Consider the following 20929-nt stretch of genomic DNA (forward strand, 5'->3'; position numbering starts at 1 on the left):
TCGGCAGCCGAAGCCGTTAAAACCTTAAAGAGGCGTTAGTCGCAGCCATCCGAAGCCGTTTGTCAGCTAGTCAGCAGCCGGAGCCGTATGGAGCCGTCCGGAGTCGCTATTCGGCAACCAGAGCCTTCGAAGCCGTCTGAAGCAATTTGGAGCCGTTTGGAGCCGAAGCCCGGAGCCTTCCGGAGCTGTTGGAGCCGTCCGGAGGCGTACGGAACAGTTTGAAACCTTTTGGAGCCGTCCGGAGACGTTCGGAGCAGTTTGGAACCGTTCGGAATCGCTAGTCAGCAACCGGAGCCGCATAGAGCTGTCCGGAGCCATTTGGAGCTGTTTGAAACCATCCGGAGCCTTCCGGAGCCATTGGAGCCGCCCGGAATCATTCGAAGTCGCTAGTCAGCAGCCGGAGCCATATGGAGCCGACTGGAGCCGCTATTCGGCACCCTGAGCCGTCGGAGCCGTCTGGAGACATTTGAAGCCGTTTGAAGCTGTCTGGAGCCGTTGGAGAGGGCACCAATGTAGGTTATACCAGCGTGTCATGGACGATTAGAAGCGCTGCGGAATTTCTATTCATTTCAGCCCCAACTAATTCGACAGTTTCGGAACTGAAGACTAGCGGTTCCGGACTGCTCCGGACGGCTCCAACGGTTCCGGCTGTCGACTACCGGCTCCGGCCGGCTCCGACGATTCCGGGCGGTTTTGAACTCGAAGTATTGAAGTATTCTGTTTTTATTTTGTCGAATTTACCCATCACTAATCAACACTTTTATAAATTACCACAAACAGAACCACATTGTGGAATATATTATCTTACATCCCAGCAAATGTACATAAACAATAAAAAAATAGTATAAATAAAAAATATCCCCAAGCCCTTTTCCAAACTATTCTCTTTTTAAAATCCTGAAACACCTGTCTGTCAACGGTTTCATTAATCGTGTGCATGCGTACATTTTCAGTGCCATTGTTGTACGAGCACTCGCGGGTAACCGACGACGTAAAGCAACATGACAAATGACTGCACCCCAGCTGCCTCATACAACAACAACCAATGCCGAAAATCAGGATGTTTTGTTGCGAGTCACTTCTCATTAAATCCGCTTATCCTTCACCATCGGCGGAGCATCAAATACAAACCAATCACATCCGAAAACAATAGTCAAACCAATATTCATAATCATAATACAATCAATCGCCGTGCGCCGTGCTCCCACCGCTCCTACCGCCATCCCGACCGTTTCCATGGTTTGTTTGCTTTTCCGTAAAATAAAACCAAAACTTCGCGCAGAAAACAATAGCCTTCAAAAAACTGACGATCCATTCCAATGATCCAACGATCAGCTGCAAACAGCTGACACTGGTTTGAGAAATTTGACAGCCTACGGGATAAGATCGCTTATGAATGGGTTTATAATTAAAAGATTAATGTTGCGCTCGGATCTCGCGCTATCATACGTGCAACTGGGGTGCCGTGGAAAGCGTACACATAGGCAAGCCGTGTTGGTACGCTTTCCTTCGGTGAGATAATGTTACAGGAAGAAACATCAATCTCGGAATAAGTCAAAAAGGATACTAATGTGAAAAAAAAACTAGAGAGAGTTAGTCTGGACGTCCACCGTTGCGTTCCTATCAAGCAATCGATCGATCGGATTCCATCTCTAGGTCGCTGCTCGGTTCAACGTCGACACTTCCTCCCGCCCTCATAGCGCTAACGTGTCAAACTAACGTCAACAAAAAACTCATTAAATCCTGTGCGCTTGACGATCTCCTTAAAATCACGTTTGCTCCACCATCCGCCAGAAAGAAGCAGAAGCAAACTCGCACTACACTAGCAGGTTGCTTTTACAAACAATCACGAAAGCACGTCATCGTCCCCGACCCGGTAGGAGTAGTACACCCCCGAAAAGTATGTATGTAAATATGTTTGCTCTGCTTGGCACCTCCGCCGTATCTGGACGGCGGGTTACCTCCATCGAAAGAAAAAAAAAGCTGCAAATCATCATTTCTTTAGCCTACCGTAAGCTAAGAAGCCGCGGCGACGATTTGAAGGTGCCGATAGTGGGCACTGCTCGATCTTAAATGCGGGCGTTTCAAACCGAGAAATAATAGTAAAAGCCTTCCCCGCTTCATCCACACATTCAGCTCTAAACGATCGTTTCGGACCGATGGTATGCGAAAGAATGCTTTCCTTACGTGTTAAATGATTAATGGTGCGAACCACCTTAATGCCGTTCAAGAGTCGCAGCCCGCATCACCAAGCAATATTGAGCGAAGGAGGGATGAAGCGAGATAAACTAGATAAAGAGAAAAGGAGAAAGAAAGCAACAAAAAGCATAGTACGATTATGTGCCATTCGACCCATTGATGGTGGAAAGCATAAAAGCACACAAACACTTCCTTAATGTGTGAGGTATTTTTGATACAGCAACGAAAAATAAAAACGGTTCAAAACTCACTTTGCACTATCATCGCGAACAAAATGCAACACGTGATCTGCACCATTTCGATCGTTCGTTGAGCATAAGATAGGAGTGGATGATAAAGAAAACAAGGCCTGAACAGGACGGCAGCGACAGATCTTTTGCATGACACCTGTTGCATGACACCGCTGCGAGAGAGATGTGGAAAACCGACCGCTAACGTAACCAAATTTGCAAACGTCACCTTTCGGAGTCGAAAAAAAAATACATTCCAATCGGCTGGTTCGTGTAATTTGAATATTTCACACTTAAATTAATCATTCGTATCAGTACTGGGTCATCGAAGGTAGGAAGCTAGCTCGTATCGTTTACCATAATACGATGCATAGATCTGAATGAACAAACACCAATCTCAAGGGGAGTATTTTAGGACAGGTGACAAAATAAAATAGTAAAAGAAAACACTACCTTTTTCACCTTACTGGAAGACATTTGTGAGCAAAATACAATTGTCAATACTGAACGAACAATATAGGTTTTAAGTTCATTTTACTTTAAATGATCAGACATTACTCTGCATTACAGGAACATGCAAATGATAGCGTGCGGCGAACTAACTTTAGAGAATAGCACAAGCGCTTATGAAATCCTTGGCCACTGATTTAGAAACCCCCAATTCATTAATCCAATTTATGTCTTGCAAGTATTATTAAAATAGCATCGCGAGTTAATTTTTGGTGCATGTTATTATAAAATATTTAAAGCGATGTTTACATGTTACACGTTTACAATGTTTACATTTTCAACTCTCCAACCTGCTAGTATACTTTTTCCATATCAATCGCAAAGGCTTCTGTAACTTTTTTTTAGGATTTTGTGTCTATTTTTGCTGATTCGCTAAAGTATGGGGGGTTTCTATATCAGTGATCGAAGATTTCATGAGCACTTTCGCTATTCTATAAAGTTGGCCTGAAGCACGCTATTAATCGCATTTTCCTGTAAAGGCAGGATCGAGTTCAAGGGTTTATTTAAACTCACTGGTTTGCAGCCTTTCATTTTACTGCTTGTATGTATGTTTGTTAAAATTGTGCATGTGGCATTAAAAACAGGAAACACAAAGAAATTATTTATGTATATTTTATTTCTTTATTTTTTGATAATGGTTTTCAAATCGAGGAATACGTACTGTCCACTCAAAATGTCATGCTTAAACAAATTTTAGTAATCCTTGCTATTAGCAAATAAAACGACCATAGCACATGTTTATGAATCGCGTATATTTACTAGCCAACATGTAAAACAGCTAAAAAAATTAACTGTTCGCTCAACCTCTATTCATAGTTCTTGACGAACGAAGTTCGTGCGATCATTTGATTGAACTGAACGAACTGTACGGCTACCGTTCTTTGGACCCAGCAATTTGTGATCGTAAAGAGCAATTTTTTTGTTATATTTGTGCTATAAAATAACACCAAGTTGTTGTGGGTTAAATCATTTAACTTGAATTAAAATTATATTGATAAAAACATGGCCAAGTCGTTATATAAAGGGTGTCCCCGAAAGTATAAGCACGTTCTCTAAATGACGTTTCTAAAAAACAGATGACGTAAAAGAGCTGATTCTTGATATGCTTGATTTTTTACATTCAAAGCTACTAGCTAGTGCATTGGGGCGGCCCGGTGGTGTAGGCGACAGCGGCGCCGGTCTTCAAACGGCAGTACCGGAGTTCAAATCCCATCCGGACCGTCCCCCCGTAGTGAGGCCTGTCTAACTAACTACGTGGTATCGGCAGTCTAGTAAGCCATTTCGATGGCCGGCATGACCTTTAGAGGCTTTTCCGTCGAGGCGAGGCTTTTCCGTCGAAAAGCGCTAAAGCATTGTGCACAAATGGTGCTTGACTCCCCTAACATATCGCTAAATCAATAATCGAAATCAGATGGTGTGTATATCGGAGCCTTGCGAACCGCCATCCGAAAGTTTCGGGAGGAGTCCAGCTTCGATCAACAGTTGAAACGGGAAATAGCAAAAGCGTGCAAGCAAAGAAAGGAAAGTTCCGTTCGCGAGATGTGGCTCAAAAACTGGGTACATCAAAAAGTAACATCCAACGTGCCAAGGCAAGATTGAATTTGAAAACGTATAAAAAACAAATATCGGGCTCGGAAGCTGTACGACAAGCTGATGTGTCGCCAATCCTCATGCATCGTAATGGACGATGAGTCGTACGTAAAATTTGACTACAAAACTCTTCCGGGTTGTCAATACTACACCGTGCCTGAAAGCCAGGATGTCGAAGAAGCCGACAAATCTTCTCTCTCGAAAAATTCGGACAAAAAGGTGATGGTGTGACAAGCCATTTGCGAATGCGGGATGATGTCCGGACCGTTTGTGACAACGGAGACGGTGAGGACCGATACCTACATCCCGGGAGTGTTTGAATCGACGACGGTCCAGTGTTGTTTTGGCCGGATTTGGCCTCTGTTCACTATACGGTACGTGCCGAAAGAAATGAAGAGAAAGCATTTTAAAGCTGCGGAGAACATCGGCATTCTTCAAAAAGACTGGAGGAAAGTGTCAAAAATCTTTGGGGACTAGTCTGTGCTGAACCTGATGGGAGGCGTCAAATCAAAATTGCGATCGTTAGCATACGGTTGATTTTTTTTTATTTTTTTTTTTTTGAAATATTCCAGGACCGACCACAAAAACTGTTTATCAAGTAAACATTTAGTTTTTGGAATAAGTTTTATTTTTTGATAATTTTTTTAATCGTGCTTATCTTTTCGGAGTCACCCTTTAATACATAATACATAACAATATAAGAATAAACGGACGATACGTATGAATTTGTCTCTACTCAAACCAATGATTCAACCAAACCAAAACGACATCTTTCTGCAAACGATTAAGGAATAAATATATCGCATACTAAGCTGCACCAAATCCGCCATACATGATCCGCGAATTAATGGTCATTAATTTTCCCTCCACCATCGAGATGAAGATAGCAGCCAAATTCTAATTTGTCGCACACTCCTATCGCCGATCTCGCAATTCTTCTGCCTCCACAGCTACCGTTTTCTCTCAAAAATAAACTGGTGAGTCATCATAATTGGCAAAATAAGCAGGTTAACGAATTTCCCCATAAAAGCACGCATCACCTCTCATGGAAGACCCCAACAACAGCCACACTCTGGGATTAGATGATCCCAGTGAGCTGCCAACCAAAAAGAATCTCTTATACGACCCGCCGTATTTTTTCTCAAGCGCTTATTATTCTGCGACAATTCTGGCCCACGCAAATCCGTACCGAGAGTCAAACGTAGTCAGGTTCCGATCCACCAAAAAAAAAAAAAAACGAAACAGAACATAAAGATCGATCGTAAGCTGACGAAACAGTAATTAACAAACAGCTTCCCGGGTATGCCCCCATGCGTTTCTTTTTCCGACTGTAACGAAACGGTGAGACACATTTTTGCTGTCGCTCTGCTTTAGCCGGGCCAAGCAGGCTGGCAACATTGTGGCCAAAAACGATTTAATGTCTTTGCTTTTTTTTATTCATATTTACACTTGCTCTCACACTCTTCTTTACACATTAGCTCGAAAGTCACCGTGGCATCAGGCCAAAGGCCTTTCTCCTTCCCCGCACTGAGCAGGGAAAACATAGCCAAACTCGAGCACACACTCGAGCGATTGAAAAGCGAAGGTGGTTGTCGTTTTAAAAACAGTCCTACAATCTACAATATCGCTCAGAAAAAGACGACACGCAAGATAACACCCGAGATGAGTTGAAAGTTGAGGACGCGTGGGTTGTCTACGGGTTTGTATGTGTATATAGAAGTTAGAGCTGCCCATGCAAATGTCGTGCAACACAACGATCAGGAACATCAGTCAATCTTGCGTAAAAGTTGCTTCGCCCAATATTAGTATCTTGTATCCCGATTTGACAGCTACAAAGTAAAGAAAATGTTCAGAAAGCAGGACCAACGTTTATTATTTATATGATTTTGTTTAGGTTCTAAGTAAGACCACGGTTGGTTCGAAATAATTTTGACAAACTTATCGATTAGTTTAATAAATACTGCAACATTGTAGAACCTTCAAATATCGTTCAAGACGTAAATTGTGTGATAGGCCACAGGCTTTTACCATGTGACATATTTACATTATAATTATTTTTTGACATAGCAATACGGCCCATAGCAATACGACCAGATCGTCCCTTTTTTCCTCCTAAAATTTTACGAAATTCTTTGAAAAATCTCCATCGATATGTTGTGCTCCAAAACTTTGAGTGCACCTAACAAATAAATTATATGTAACGCACACGCCATAAACACAGCACAGTATTCAACCCCTGTATAGCAGTAGCAGGAAAACACGACCAGTCTAGCCAGTTCGCCTAGTGTAATGCTTTGCGTAACATAAAGGAAAGAAAACATTCACACACATACACACGCGCACACAAACAGTGTGATGCACAACAACCAAACCCGGTGGAAAAACTCCCTAATGCGCGAAAAACCTTCCCCGGGGACTACGAGACCTGTTTTCCGGCTGTGTGTCGCGCCGTACCGATTCGGTATTTACTCGCTATATTTAGACCATTTTCGGATTCAGATCAGATGCCGGGCCATGCCGATTACGCGTCTGTGCTGCCGAACCAATGCTCTTGCACACGCTCCCGCCGTACAGCATACACCGGCATGTATGTTTGCACCACAAACTCCGCTTCCCTTTCCGCTTGTTCCAATCCGCTTTGCAGTGGAAGGGTAATAGACTGAAACTCGGTGCGATATTTTAGCTGCCCGCTGCTACGTTCGTGTTCAAATCTTAGCATACGGCAGCACACACTTGTTCGCATCGGGAGCAAATGTGTGGACCGCCTAACCTATTTTTCCGCCTGCGATCGTGTCACTAAAACCAAAAACAGCTCCACTAACACCGATATGACCGGCGATAGGGTGCATCGCAAGGGATCGGCCATGAAGCGGGGTCCGTTCATAATGAATTGTGGTGGATTTTCTGGTTCCCGCAAACATTCCTCGCACCGCTTCCCTTTCGCATGTTGGACTAGGATAAGGAAATGATGAATTCTGGTGTTTATTTAGAAAATTTGGTTCGAAATTTGGTGAGTTCTGGTTGTTGATGCCATAGCTAGAAACGACTTTTTTAAACTTTCTTCTTTGCCAAGAACAGGACGTTACCGAAAGTATTTTGTACAATAAAATAAGAGCCGCATCGCATCGCATATGTGATCATCGCATAATTATTAATCAAATTAACACTAGAACTACTGGACCAGCCATTTCCACTGGTTTATCCCCCACGAAATATTGAATGACAATACAAGCATCCTTCCCAGTTTTAAGACTTTTTACTTACAAGATGCGCAAATTAGCAAACAATAAACGATACTGCAGGAAAACTAAAAGACAGTGAGTTTTCACTATAATCGCCTGGACTAAAACAAAAGGACAGATGAATGATAGAAATTACTAATTCACCTTATCTGGTTACAAATTAATGTTTTATACAAACCAAAAAGCCTGCTATAAATATGATCAATCAAAAATAAATCTTGAATACTCTGTTATAGCTACATAAACCAATACCAAGCATATACAGTATTGGACAAAACATGTGCAACTAGTTAATTCCAATAATGAAACCTTACGTTAAAGGTAATACAGGGTTTACCTAGCCAATTAGGCATCGTCAAACTATTATCGGGCAACGTAAATGCTTATTCTGGCATTGCTCGCAAACTCTCGCAAAGTTTAAATTCGTCGTGGTAAAGATTGAATTCGGCCGCCTCTGAATTGTTTTGATTTTCAAGCTGTCAAATCGGTGGTTCCGTTGGGTTTGATCCATAAAGCTCTACAAAAATGCGTTAAATGTGTGATGTGTAACTTATTATGTATTATGTATGTACGGTATGGTATGCCGAATTGGCTTGGTAAACCCTGTAATAAGTCAATTCCGAGAAAGATGTTTTTAAGTTGATTGAAACAGCACTTTTCTTGTTTATTATAAAAAACACAGCATTAAATATGTTCAGTATATTTAATGCTGATTCATGAAAAAATAAAGACTATAAAAAGTCAACGTTTTCCTCCTGGACAAAACAAGAGCAACTTCGCAAGTTGTTTATCAAATTAAAATTGACTTTCAGTATTTCGTTACAAATCGTTTATTTTCAATTACAGCCTTGCATCTGCGAGGCATAGACTCGATCAGATGGTATATGAAATTTGCTGCCCATGCTTTTTTGATTTGCTGTGCTGAACTGATTATTGCGTCGAAAACTTTCACGATCAATTCGCTGATTTACGATCTCCCACAGGTTCTCTATAGGGTTCAGATCCGGAGATTGTGGCGGCCAGTTCATCACCATGATTTAATTATCCTTAAACCACTGTTTGACCACTTTGGCGGCAGTGCTTGGAGTCGTTGTCCTGTTGGAAAATTCATTTTAATGCTATATTCCATTCAGCATAAGGCAACATAACATTTTTCAAGGATGACATTGTACATGACACGGTCCACTATTCCATCGATTTGATGAACTGGACCGTTCGCAGAGAATCATCCCCAGACCATAACATTGCCTTCGCCATGCTTCACCGTCTTCTGACAGTGACGTGAATCTAAGCGTGTTCCAGCTGGTCGACGCACACGGCAAATCCCGTCGCTTCCAAAGATGTTGAACGACGGCTCATCACTGAATAGAGCCGTCCGCCATTTCTGCGCATCCCAGTTAATATGAGATTGAGCAAACAGAAGTCTTTTACTCCGGTTCCTAAGTGACATCTGAGGTGTCTTCGCAGGAAAACGAGATTTTTAAAAGGAAAGGAGGAAAGGAAGATTTGAAAGGATCCTTTTTCATGCTTCGTACGATCATGGAATCCTCTCTTGGCGTGGTGGACCGTGGTCTTACACGTCTATTGTCCACAGAAATCTTTCCAGTTGCACGAAGTTTTGAGCACAGTCTAGATACGGTCCATTTTTATCAGGTCATACTTATCACAAATTGGCTCTTAAGACATTCCACTCTGGAAATCATCGATTTTTTTTTTCTTTCTTAGAGTCACTCAAATGCTGTCAGGTGTTATTTTTGTGTTTAGTACAAGGTGTTTATAATATACCAGGTGATTTTTTGTCGATTTGACAGATCGACATTTTTGGTATATATGTGTAAGGTTTGTTATTGTTTTTACACAACACACACACAACACATTTATTGTAGTAAAGATGGCGAAATACACACTATAACTAACTGTATGAATAAAATTTTAGCAAACTAAACTAAACTTAATCTAATTAAAACTATCCAGTAATGAGATTAGATTATTCGCAAGTGTAATGAGACAAAAAAAAACACCAAGGATGAAATATACTTTAAGCACACGGCAATAAGCAATTAAAAACGAAAAATGACGAACAATTAATGAATAAATCGAAAAGAATTAATTGTTTTCAAACTGGACGCAAAGAACCACGCAAATCAAACGACACGATTTTCTCTTTCTACCAGCACAGACAAACTGCTTCTCCGACCATAACATTGGTATACTTCTGTCATGTAGCGAAACGTTAATTTGCTCTAGATAATTCTACCTTCTAATTTTATAAATACCTTGGTTTAGTAACAAAAATATTAAAAAAGCATCAGTACTGATCTTCCTCTATAATTATCAATGTGTAATGGTGGTTTAAGTGACATCGGCGCCGGTCTTCAAACGGCAGGACCGAAGTTGAAATCCCATCAAGACCGTCCCCCCGGTCTGACGGGGTCTGAGTGAGGACTGACTAACAAACTACGTGACATCAACAAGTCTACTAGGCCATTCGATGGCCTACGCGACCTCAGAAGCCGTTAAGCCGAGAAGGAGGAGAAGAATAAGATTCAATGCTACAATAATGTAAAAAGAACACTTTTGTCAGGAAACGAATTTTTTACAAAGTAAAACAAAGTTCTTAAACAATGCTGGTCTTCTCCACAAAACACTGGCTGTGATCTGTCAATTTGACAGCTGATAGCTGCAATAAACATTCAGCAAACACCTAGACCTGAACCGTCAACTGCAGTTAGTGTCTCGTTTTCAATTTAAAAAAATTAAAATTTTATTTTATTTATTTATTTTATTTATTTTATTATTTATTTATTTTATTTATTATGTAAATGATGGTCTTTAACAGGCATACTAAGCAGATTGATGTATTCTGCATGTAAAATAAGAACAATTAGAAAGATTACTTTCTTAGATTCCTCGCAGTTTTTAAGGTAGCATCATCAATTTATACTCATTTTTTCGTTCAGCAACGACTTCAAGTATCAGAAAAAATACATTCAAGCCAGCACACCCCTGTCAAACATATCCTACCAAATGCTCGTTTGAATATTATCTTTTTCCGTCTAATCAATCTTCTGCAATTAGTACGCTTTTCTTCCTTCATCGTTAGAAAATAAAAAGTATACTGAATAAAGAAACAATGGTTTTCAGGAACGTCCATAAATAGGAAAAAACACCGTAAGTAGCGCGCCAATCGCGTTATCTACGGTGTGAAAGAACATCACCATCAAAAATTTGAAAGCACCCGTGTAACGTACAACCATACATACGGGAGTATACCGAGAAAAAATCCATCCAATGTTTTTGCTAGCCACGAACCATACTTCTCATAAAAAAATATAAACATGAGATGAAAAATTAAGTCTCTTCATCTGCCGATAACCTTGCGCTGAATGGGCGATGGAAACCCAATTCCCTCATTCTAAATGATTTATCTCATCGAGCGCCACCGTTCGCTTTTTTAGTCGCATTCCTGTCAAAGCCTTCGCAAGGATCGCTGTCCACAGCGGTCCAACGGAGAGGAGTTTGAACGAGCATGGACGCGCGTGCGCCAAATCGCGTACGCGTTCAAAGATTTCGATCGTCCGATAAAAAGAGCTCGTTGACTCCTCGTTAAGTTCATTTTCTACGCCTTTAATTACGAAGAAAAGAAGCTGATAAAACTTCCGTCCCGCTATTCGAGCGCAAGGTGCGACCCGTCCTAAGATCCAGGAGGTCTCTGTCTCTCTCTCTCGGTCAGGATCGAAATCAACGCGAACGATACGAAGAGTTAATGACTTCTTCACAACAGTAAACGGACAGCAGCGCTAACTGAAGAAGCGAAATCGATTGATCCAATGTTCGATCGTTTTTTTTTCCTTCTTCTCTTTCTTCCTCTCTTCCTTCCTGCAATGCCTTACAACACGATCGTAATCTGTGCATATGAGCTCCTAGATCGACGATATGATGCGATATGATGATGATGATGATGATGATTAAGTTCAGCGCCGCCGATGCTCAGAGATCAAAACATTTAACTCTGAGCTCATTCATCCGACATTATTGAAGCCAATGTGCGCAAAAGGGCGGAGGTGTTTCGAGCGATAAGAAATAGCCAATCTTTTCACCATGCTTTACTTACCGCGCGAAAGCGCAAACATCCCCAAACAGACCCCCACAAAGGATAGCTCTCGCTAGAGGCAAACGCACAATGGGTTTACAATTTAAAAGTAATTTAAGAAACAAGACCGCATCGTCGTCGCCGCACTGTTCTGTACGCTCTTTTCGAGACAAAACGAAACGATGTGGAACGAATCGCTGGAACGACCACCGCTGCCGCCACTTGGCTGCTGCTGACGGAAAAGCTGTTGGCTTTCAGATTTATGAGCGCTCCGTTGGCTCCAACGCACACCGAGGGGGCGGCATAGAAAGGCGTACCCACCAGATGGCGAGAAGATACAGCATGATCCTCGGAACGTTCGCGAGAGCAGTAACCGGCAAAGGCAAAACCCCTTTCTGGGTCCATCTAATTGAAAAAGTGTTAATTATGTGATAGACGACCCCTAGGTCGGCACTTCGCGCGATAGACTCCGCATTACGTCGAGATGCGCAGTGCTAAGGGCTTTTTTCTCCAGATTAAAGCCAACCGACCGGACACAAATACATGCATAGCGAAAAGGTCGTGTTCCGCCGAGCGAACGAGCGATAACAGATAGTCGTCGCCTGCGGGTATCAACATCTTGACCGAGGCATACTAATGCTAATACCTTCGCGATGGTCCGTAGGCTCACCGTGATTCTATATCGGAAAACTTATCATGCGACTCGTACCGAAAGGCGCTTGAAGCTGTGCACCTCCGACGATTGCAGATAACCACCCTCCGGCGCACCGTTTGACCGGGTGTGCTTAAAGCTTGGGCTTTATCTAATCTTCCAGCAGCTCCACGCTTTCGGACTTTAACGGTTGCGCACGACGATAGCGCCGATTTTGTGTCGCTGGCTCAAAAAAATTCCACACCACACCAACTACCATCTGTTCTGTCGGTGCAGTAATGATTCATTGGCTTTGCTGAGTTGTTCGGCTCTGGAGAAATTTACAGACGAAAGTCCGAACACTACTGGACAGAATACAGGGATGGGGGGGGGGGGGGGGTCAAGACCAATGTACGAACTTAGTCTGAAACCGATATTCTGGAAAATCGTCAACTGTACGCTTGGAGCTTCTCCACCGGACATCGCAAGGCATCTCGACGAAAGACTGCTTACATTCAGCACAGTCCTACATGTCCAGATGGGCAAACAACGAACGTACCTTAGCGTGCTGTTGTCCAACTTTAAATTCCAAATGCTTGGCGATTTGTTCACCTCACCATGCTGCTCCAAACATCTGCGAACCGCTCCGCACCCTTTACCCTGGATGAGAAATGCCCCGGAGGAGATCAAACCGACCCCGAAACGCTTTGCTGGGTCAACCAGCTGCTTGCTACAACTGTTCCCGTTGGGTGGCCTTTTCCGTGCATTTCGCGCAAATTCAAACCAACTACCTTCGCCCAAGTGAATGTTTCCAGCAAGTTCTAATGAATTTTCCGAATACTTTGTACCATTTTCCGACAGACAGCGTGCATACGAGCCAAAGTTGTAACATGTGCCGTGCAGATTTCCGCACACTATTGCTCCGGATTGCTACATTGGAACGTTACGTCTCTCGCACTATCCATCTCCTTCGCGGAACGCTGTCTCTCTTTGTATCACTCTAAGGGGGGGGGGGGGGGGGGGGCTCCATTCAACAGTTACACAAAAATACATCCCTCTCTAACCGTGGATGCCCTTTCGCCGAATCACCCTTTCGCTCACCCTGCGTTCGCTTTCGCCTTGGTTTCGGTTGATCGGACGCTGTCGTCTCCTCACCCGTTCTTTACCACCGCGTCGTGGCCGTCCGTACAACAGAAACTATTAGAAACTGTTCACATGCCGTTTCGAGCGCCTGCCTCCTGTCTCTATACCCCGCGTAGTTCTACCATCTCGTTACGACCATCTGGAGCACCCATTCATTCATAACACAAGCGAGACCCAGTGGGTATGATGAAATCATTTAGAAACTACTGCTTCCTGTCATTGGCACCTCTAGATGCTACTTCAAACATCAGTCAGAATAACTTCCGAAAGTTGATGGCCATTTGCAGAAATACTATTAGTAGATTCAACTGAAATTCCATATTTTTTATCGGTTGCTGCTTTCTTCTTCCTCTTCTGGGCTTAACGACTAAAGGTCATGCCGGCCATCGAAAAGGCTTTCTCGACTGCCGATAGATAATACCACATAGTTGGTTGGTTAGTCAGTCCTCACTACGAGGGAACGGTTCGGATGGGATTTGAGCCCCAATCCCGCCGTTTGAAGACCGGCGCTGCTGTCGCCTACACTACCGGGCCGCCCGGTTGTTGCTTTGGAGAAACGGAATAAAACTCTATTTCTGCATTCTGCACAGATTAACAGAACACATGTGTTCGGCTAAAACTTTACAACATGCAGTAAAGTTCGGCAAATCATTGGCCACACTTGAGAGCTTAGGACGAGAAACTTATTAAAAAGAAATTCCGAAAAATTTCCTCATCACTCAGGCAGTAACTGTGCCGTAAACTGTGCTTGTGTGATGCAGGGTGCAGTAGCACTAGAAAGAACTGGTAAAGAAAGCCTCCATTAATTGATTGTTTCATAATCAGAATGCTTAACCAACGGTTCCGGACTGTTTGTACGCCTTTCTAGCATTGGCGTTCAATGAAGCAGTTTCTGGTTGCTACCACACGTGATCTTTTCTTTTTGCACCTTAAGTGTGACATTTGGGACGTTTCGCTCGCGAACCCAGTATCACCGCTGGCTATCGTGGTTATGTGCAGCCAGGTCAACCGGTCACGACAACGCCCGTCGGCAGCACTATGTGTTTACCGCAATGCTCCAAACCGTTTGCTAAAATTAAGCCATCCCACAGGACTTTAACACTTTTCGCATAAGTGCCACCGATCACGCAAGCACGCACTAAAAGCGATCCGGTTTTTTTTTTTTGCCTGGACGAAGCAGGCTTCTTGCTGAAGCGTAAACTTAGCGCTTCATTTCACGCCAAAGCCTTACGCGTAACCAGCGAGCGCGTAAACATCAAATTACAATCATACAATTAGCTCACGCACACACACAGACGTCAAGTGGACTGATGAAGGTTATGGTTAAAATCTCATCAATCTAAAATAGGTTAAATGGACCTTTTAGCTTAAACAGCAAAGTGGATTTCATCGCACACACCTACATGTACACAGCGCTTCGAAAATATGACGTTTCTTGAAGGATTTCTATGTGGATCAATATTTGACGTGTGAAGTAAAGTCCACAAAAAACACCCTGTCAGGATCTACTGAAACAAGCAACTTCTCAAGACTGATTACGACGTCCTCCAGCATCCTGAGGCAACTCCACATTAAACCTGAAACCGCAAACCCAAGCCAGCCCTGCCTGATAACACGTATTTTACGAGCCCGATAATGATGGCGATGATAAAAGTTGATGGTTAAAGATTAATTAAATTATAGCATTGGAAGGATGCTTCGTAACACAGACATAAGATGCGATGCACAATCCTTCAACAAAAAGAGGTACAGACACACCTTCGACCAAACTTTTATCGAGTCTCGCAGCAAAAAAAAGTACCTTTTTATTATCCCAGGATGCGCGACAACAGCAAAACGTCTCCAAAAATATACCATCCGCATGCTATACGTCCTCGGGCGTTCGGCAACACTTCAAAGTATCTGCTGCGTCTATGTATATGTTTAAAGCATGTTCCGGAACAGCAAGCTGTCCAGCGGTGCAGCTCCGGCCGAGCCAATGCCGGGCACAAGGGCCTGGAAGTGTGACCCAGCACAACGGAAAGACGGAATCTGTTTTACTAGGTGTTGTTTACACGATCTCGTTGACTGGGATTCCATCCTTGTGCGACAGGTTCGACGACGTTCGCACGATGGCGGGCAAAGCCACATCAAAAAGTGCGAAAGAGTAATTGAATGTTACCATCGCCGGCCAACCGAAAGGAGCATTTCCCCCCCGGATTCTGCTAACGATGCGCCTTCGTACGACAATCGCTATAAATGCAAACACGCACAAAAACTGCAGTATAAAAAGTAACACTGGAATAGTCCCTCAATAGCAATAAATTTTAAACATCTACGTCTGGACCCCCAAAAAGGCCATTATTTGCGTTACTTTTTTTGTTGTTGTTGTCTCCGTTATACTGATATGATGGTAATTATTTATTTGTATTTTTTACATGTCAAAATCTCAGCACCCAACGAACGAACCAGTGTCGCTAGATTGACACAGCAATGAGGTGAAATATTCAAACATTTTGTCGCTTCTCGCCCTCCCGGAACAGCACATCGGAACGTACGGCATTTCGAAAAATTAATGAACACATTTTATTGGTGTTTTATTTATTTATTAATCACCTCCTTCTGCCAACGCAAGGGTGATGCCTCCTGGACTTCCTTTCTATACTCGTGCCAAAACTTCTTCTCGCTTAAATATGTGCCACCGCAGAAAGGAACTTCCATAACAGGTAGGAGTGTACCCACGAAATTATGTACGTTTTGCGACAGTGGAAAAAGAGAAAGGGTGAATAATTGGCCGTTCGACAATTACGAGCACACGAACGAACGCTCCGCTTGTCTAATGCTTTCCGCACACATAGGGTCCAAGATCGACGCTTAATTTTCTGTTCTTTTTGTACGTTATTCCAGGCAAGAAAGAAAAGCGAATCCTTTTTCCATCCCCTGCAGAATAGTTTTCTGCAGTGCGTTTGTCAACAAGCAACAAAAAAAAAGCTGACCATCATCGCCACTGTTTGGGGTGCAGCGGCGAGTCGTTAATTATCGGGAACGCTTTGGGACAAGGATCACGTGCGATAGAAGGCAGGAGAGTAATTATTGTATTATTAACAAGATCGGAGCTGCTTCGGATGTTTTACGACACCCTCGGCAGTAAATCTCGAAGTAAAATACAAATTTAGTTCAAGTGAAGGAGTGCAATCAAATGTGACTTCTGCTTATTTGCAGTGTTTTTTCGATACTCCAGAACAAATAAAAATATCGCCAATCAGTTCCCCTGAACACTTGGAAGTTTCCTCTTTTTTTGCCAAAATTTTAAATCACTCTCCAAGAACTCAACTCCAAACCTCAACCCACAAAAAGGTGCGAGAAGATGTGTTTTGGCAGATTTCGTATTTTTCATCATTTAGGCACGCAATACCATCATCGCACCGTTACATCTTTCTCTCGTATTCCCTACGCTCGGCATAAAACGAAGGAACTGTCGATGATGGTTTTATTACGCCTGGTGTGGCTGCAAAAAAAACCCTCATTCAAATATAATTAGTACCAGATTTGTCTCGATGGTTTGGACGGTATCAGGGTGAAAGCTTTTTTTGACATCCCCAATCGAAACTTTTCTACAGATACATGACGATACATCGGCGAGAACGAAGAAAATAAAGTTCCATAAAAAAGCTACTTTTTGTCTTGCTCATCCGCACTCTGGATATGCGGTTGTAGCAGCCTTATTGATAATTGAATGAAACGGTCATGTAATGTTGCAGGGAATGTTAATTTATGAGCATTAAAATAAACATTCCAACAAAAATTTTAATTTTATTTCATGCAAAAAAAAACAACCATCCAACATTCCAACATTGTCAATAGTTGAATTTGCTGGACGACAATTTTAATTAATTTTATTTTTTACGATAACTTATCGCAATAGTTGAACAGTAAATATTTTTACTCCAGTAACAACGCCGATTAATTTGCAACTCGTCCCCGGTAACGTTCCCGGCTCGATGGAGCTTTTTTTTGTTGCTTATGTGGTATTCGAAACAGAATGCGGTCATTAAGTACGATAAGTGATAAGAAATTTTTTGATAAGATAGACAGGAACCAATGAAAAAGATAGTCTCTTAGCTTGCAACAGCCGTGAGATACTCACTCCACCGAGACTCAGTTTTTATGATAATCGAATTTAAAAGTCCCTTTTTTAGGAAATTCGTAGCATAACTCATAAATGCTACACAAATATTCAGTACCCAAATAAAACAAGCAACGGATGTTGGTAAAAAAAAAGCAAAAATACATTTTGAAACCACAGTAATACGGCCAGGCCATCCTTACAGAAATAAAAACAATATTTTGAGGCCAGTAATGAGGAGTGACCTCTCAATTTTATATTTCAACCATTTTAGTACATTATGCACAAAGTTTAGGTCTATTCTATACTAACAGCTATTAATACAAAAATTTTAAAATTACCAGTCAATTTTGATTTAATTTGAAAAACCATTTTGGACAATTTGAATTTTATAATTCCGTTTTAAACTGGTACAGAGAAAAGGAAATATTTTCAAATTTTTACCAGTTACAACAGATGCCGTATTCTTCAGTTTAGCAAAGTTGTACTGAAATCTGTTTCATAAACTGTCAAGCCAATTTTCTCCATCGCGCTGGAAAGCGACTACTGTGCACTCGCTACAATATTTTGCAATAAAAAAACAATAACATGCACTCTTACCTTCTTCATGATGCCGGTTTTGCGCTTAGAAAACGTCGTGTACCGTCGTAATTTGTTGTCAATATATTCCATCTTAATCTTAACACGACCCTTCGTCTTTTTGCCATTGCTTGGTGGGGATTTTTTCGGCTGCAGTGAGGTGTAGCTTTCGTCCACCACCTCGGACCCGACGGTGCATCCATCGAGACCGGTCATGTTCTGCGAACCGACCATCTGTTGCCGATCGTCGTAGCAGTCCGAGTTGGTGCGCTTAATTCCGCGGGACAAACCACCACCGCCACCGCCACCACCACCACCGCCACCGCCACCACCACTACCGCACTGTGGACCGTTGGCATTCATCAGGCCCGTTCCGCCGGTCCCGCCGCGGGACATCACTTGCCCGACCAAACCACCACTCGGTGGGCGCGCCAGAGACACGTTCGGGTTGCCGTAGATCTCTGGCGATTCGCTCATCATGCTCATACTGTAGTTCAGATTGTAGCGCGAATCGCGCCCACCGGACGGATCCATTATTTCCCAAATTTTTGCGGCTTTTAAGGTACCGGTGGTCACAAAAAACAATGGTCGGCACGGGCTGCCGGGTTCGCACGATTGTATCGCAGTGCGTAACGGGACGAAGGGGAGTTGAGTCGCGTGGTCAAAAAATCTAACGACAAACGAGGCGATTCACAGCACTGCAATCGCGGCACGCGGTCACAGAGAGCCTGGCACGTAAAACACACAAACACACGCGAAACGGAACGGGCGCTACTGCGGAAGGAAGGAGATAAATCCTTGTGCGTATGCTACTGACGTGTTAAGCGGAGTGACACGTTTCAAGCTACAGGAGTACGCACACCGGGGGACACTAAAATCTCGCGAACACACGATTCACTGCACCGCACCACTTGGGGCTAGGAATTATCACACCGAAATCGCAACGAGACGTGGCCGATAACGAGCGTTTTGATAGACCGTTTTTTTTTTCTTCCTATCTCGCTGTCTTGCGCAGCGCTAAAAGGGTTTTATCGCATGGCCTGCTCTTTTCACCCCGCTATACTACGATACTTCCCGGCCCGATAACGGCGAGATACGCGGATTTCACACGAAATTGACCGGAATCACGGATTGATCCGGTTTCGCGAGCCGCATAACAACACGGCGTTCCGAATCAAAACAATCAAACTTCAAAACAAACCCTTGTTCTAAAACGTCAACGCACGCTGCGTTTGACAGCTGTGTTGTGAATTGCGCGTGGGGCACAGGGTGGTTCAGTTGAGGTGGTTCGTATTTGCGTAATTGTATGCGGTACAAGACGGGGCTTTTCGTGTGCTGTTTTAGAGTTGTTGTAAAAATGGACGATGAACACGTAGATTTTCCCTCGATGACGACGGTACACGATGTTTTCCGCGGTGAAATTTTTGAAAATCAGCAAACCAGCTTTCTCAGCATCCGATGTCAACCTACAGCTTCCGCAGCAACCGGGAACTTCAGCAAACAGCGCAGGAACGGCTTCAGCAATCGCAGCAACCAGGTTCAAATCCCACGGCGTACAGCATCAGGAACGAGATGAGGTGTCAGCAAAGCAGCATCTTCAGCATCGATATTCGTACAGGCAGTTTTTTTGTTTCAAACGATAATTTTCGCTTTTCTGGTAATTATTTCACTTTTTTGTATTTTCCAACAGGCGACAATTTATGCTCAGATTTGCATTTCATCAATCTTTCAGATCAATGCTTCAATTTTATAAAACTGATAGTAGCACTTTACATCTCATTTAACAATTGTTACTACGCACTTCTGCATAAAATATCAATTTAGGTTTATGGTTTCGCTTTTAAAAATGTTACACTACGCGGCTTTTATGTTGTTTGGATTATTTTTCTTTTTGAACCGAAACACATTCCATTCTTTAAGGTAGAAACTCTTCAGGATGGTCACTTTTTGGTATATCCTTTCACATGTATGTTTGATTGAATATTTTGAGCATATATTGCACTCTCAACGAACAAAAGAAGCGACAGGTGGTCGTACAGTTTTGCTCAAGACCAAATACTGTCACCGTCCGTAGCGTCACACGAGGCACGAAACTAAAGTTACACTGCAGATGCGATCTCATCAGTCACGTTAGTGCGCTTGCGGCCGGGAATCCTAGACCGGGGGGGGCAACTCGGATATCACTCGCAGAAAAAAAAGGCAACAAGTGCAAGACACCAACACACGCTATATACGACGGGCCGGCAGACGAAAAACGCCAAAACAGCTCACACAGGGGGCACAGATCCAGAAACGACGAAACTAGTTTCGGGGGGCGCCAAAACCAAAAACGATCACAAACAATCGCCCAAAACGACAAACGTACACTGTCGAGCGAGACCGGGAAGCGCACCACGTGGACCTGCCAACATTCGACATATGATTCGAGCTGACCGCTGTCGATATAATAAAATTACGAAAATAAAATAATATCAAGCCGAAGGCGCGATCGCCGCTCGTGCTCGTGGCGTTTGGCCGCGTGTGTGCGTGTGGGGCCACACTTCGGTGCGTATGTGTACTTTGTGTGGGGAGCATTAACGCGGGTGGAACATGCTTGCATGCTCGCTT

General features: G+C 43.1%; 1 protein-coding gene across 1 annotated transcript in view; it reads right to left on the reverse strand.

Moving 5' to 3' along the window:
* The window catches only part of LOC126556063 (serum response factor homolog), a 132224-nt gene extending 113304 nt beyond the window's left edge, over positions 1-18920 (reverse strand). The window contains exon 1 of the mRNA XM_050211260.1: positions 18344-18920. Within this exon, the coding sequence (XP_050067217.1) occupies positions 18344-18856 (513 nt within the window). The 5' untranslated portion in view covers positions 18857-18920. The remainder of the gene's footprint in view (positions 1-18343) is intronic.
* Between the last annotated feature and the right edge of the window lie 2009 nt (positions 18921-20929).

This window comes from Anopheles maculipalpis, chromosome 2RL (genome assembly GCF_943734695.1).
Source record: "Anopheles maculipalpis chromosome 2RL, idAnoMacuDA_375_x, whole genome shotgun sequence".
NCBI classification, from domain to species: domain Eukaryota; kingdom Metazoa; phylum Arthropoda; class Insecta; order Diptera; family Culicidae; genus Anopheles; species Anopheles maculipalpis.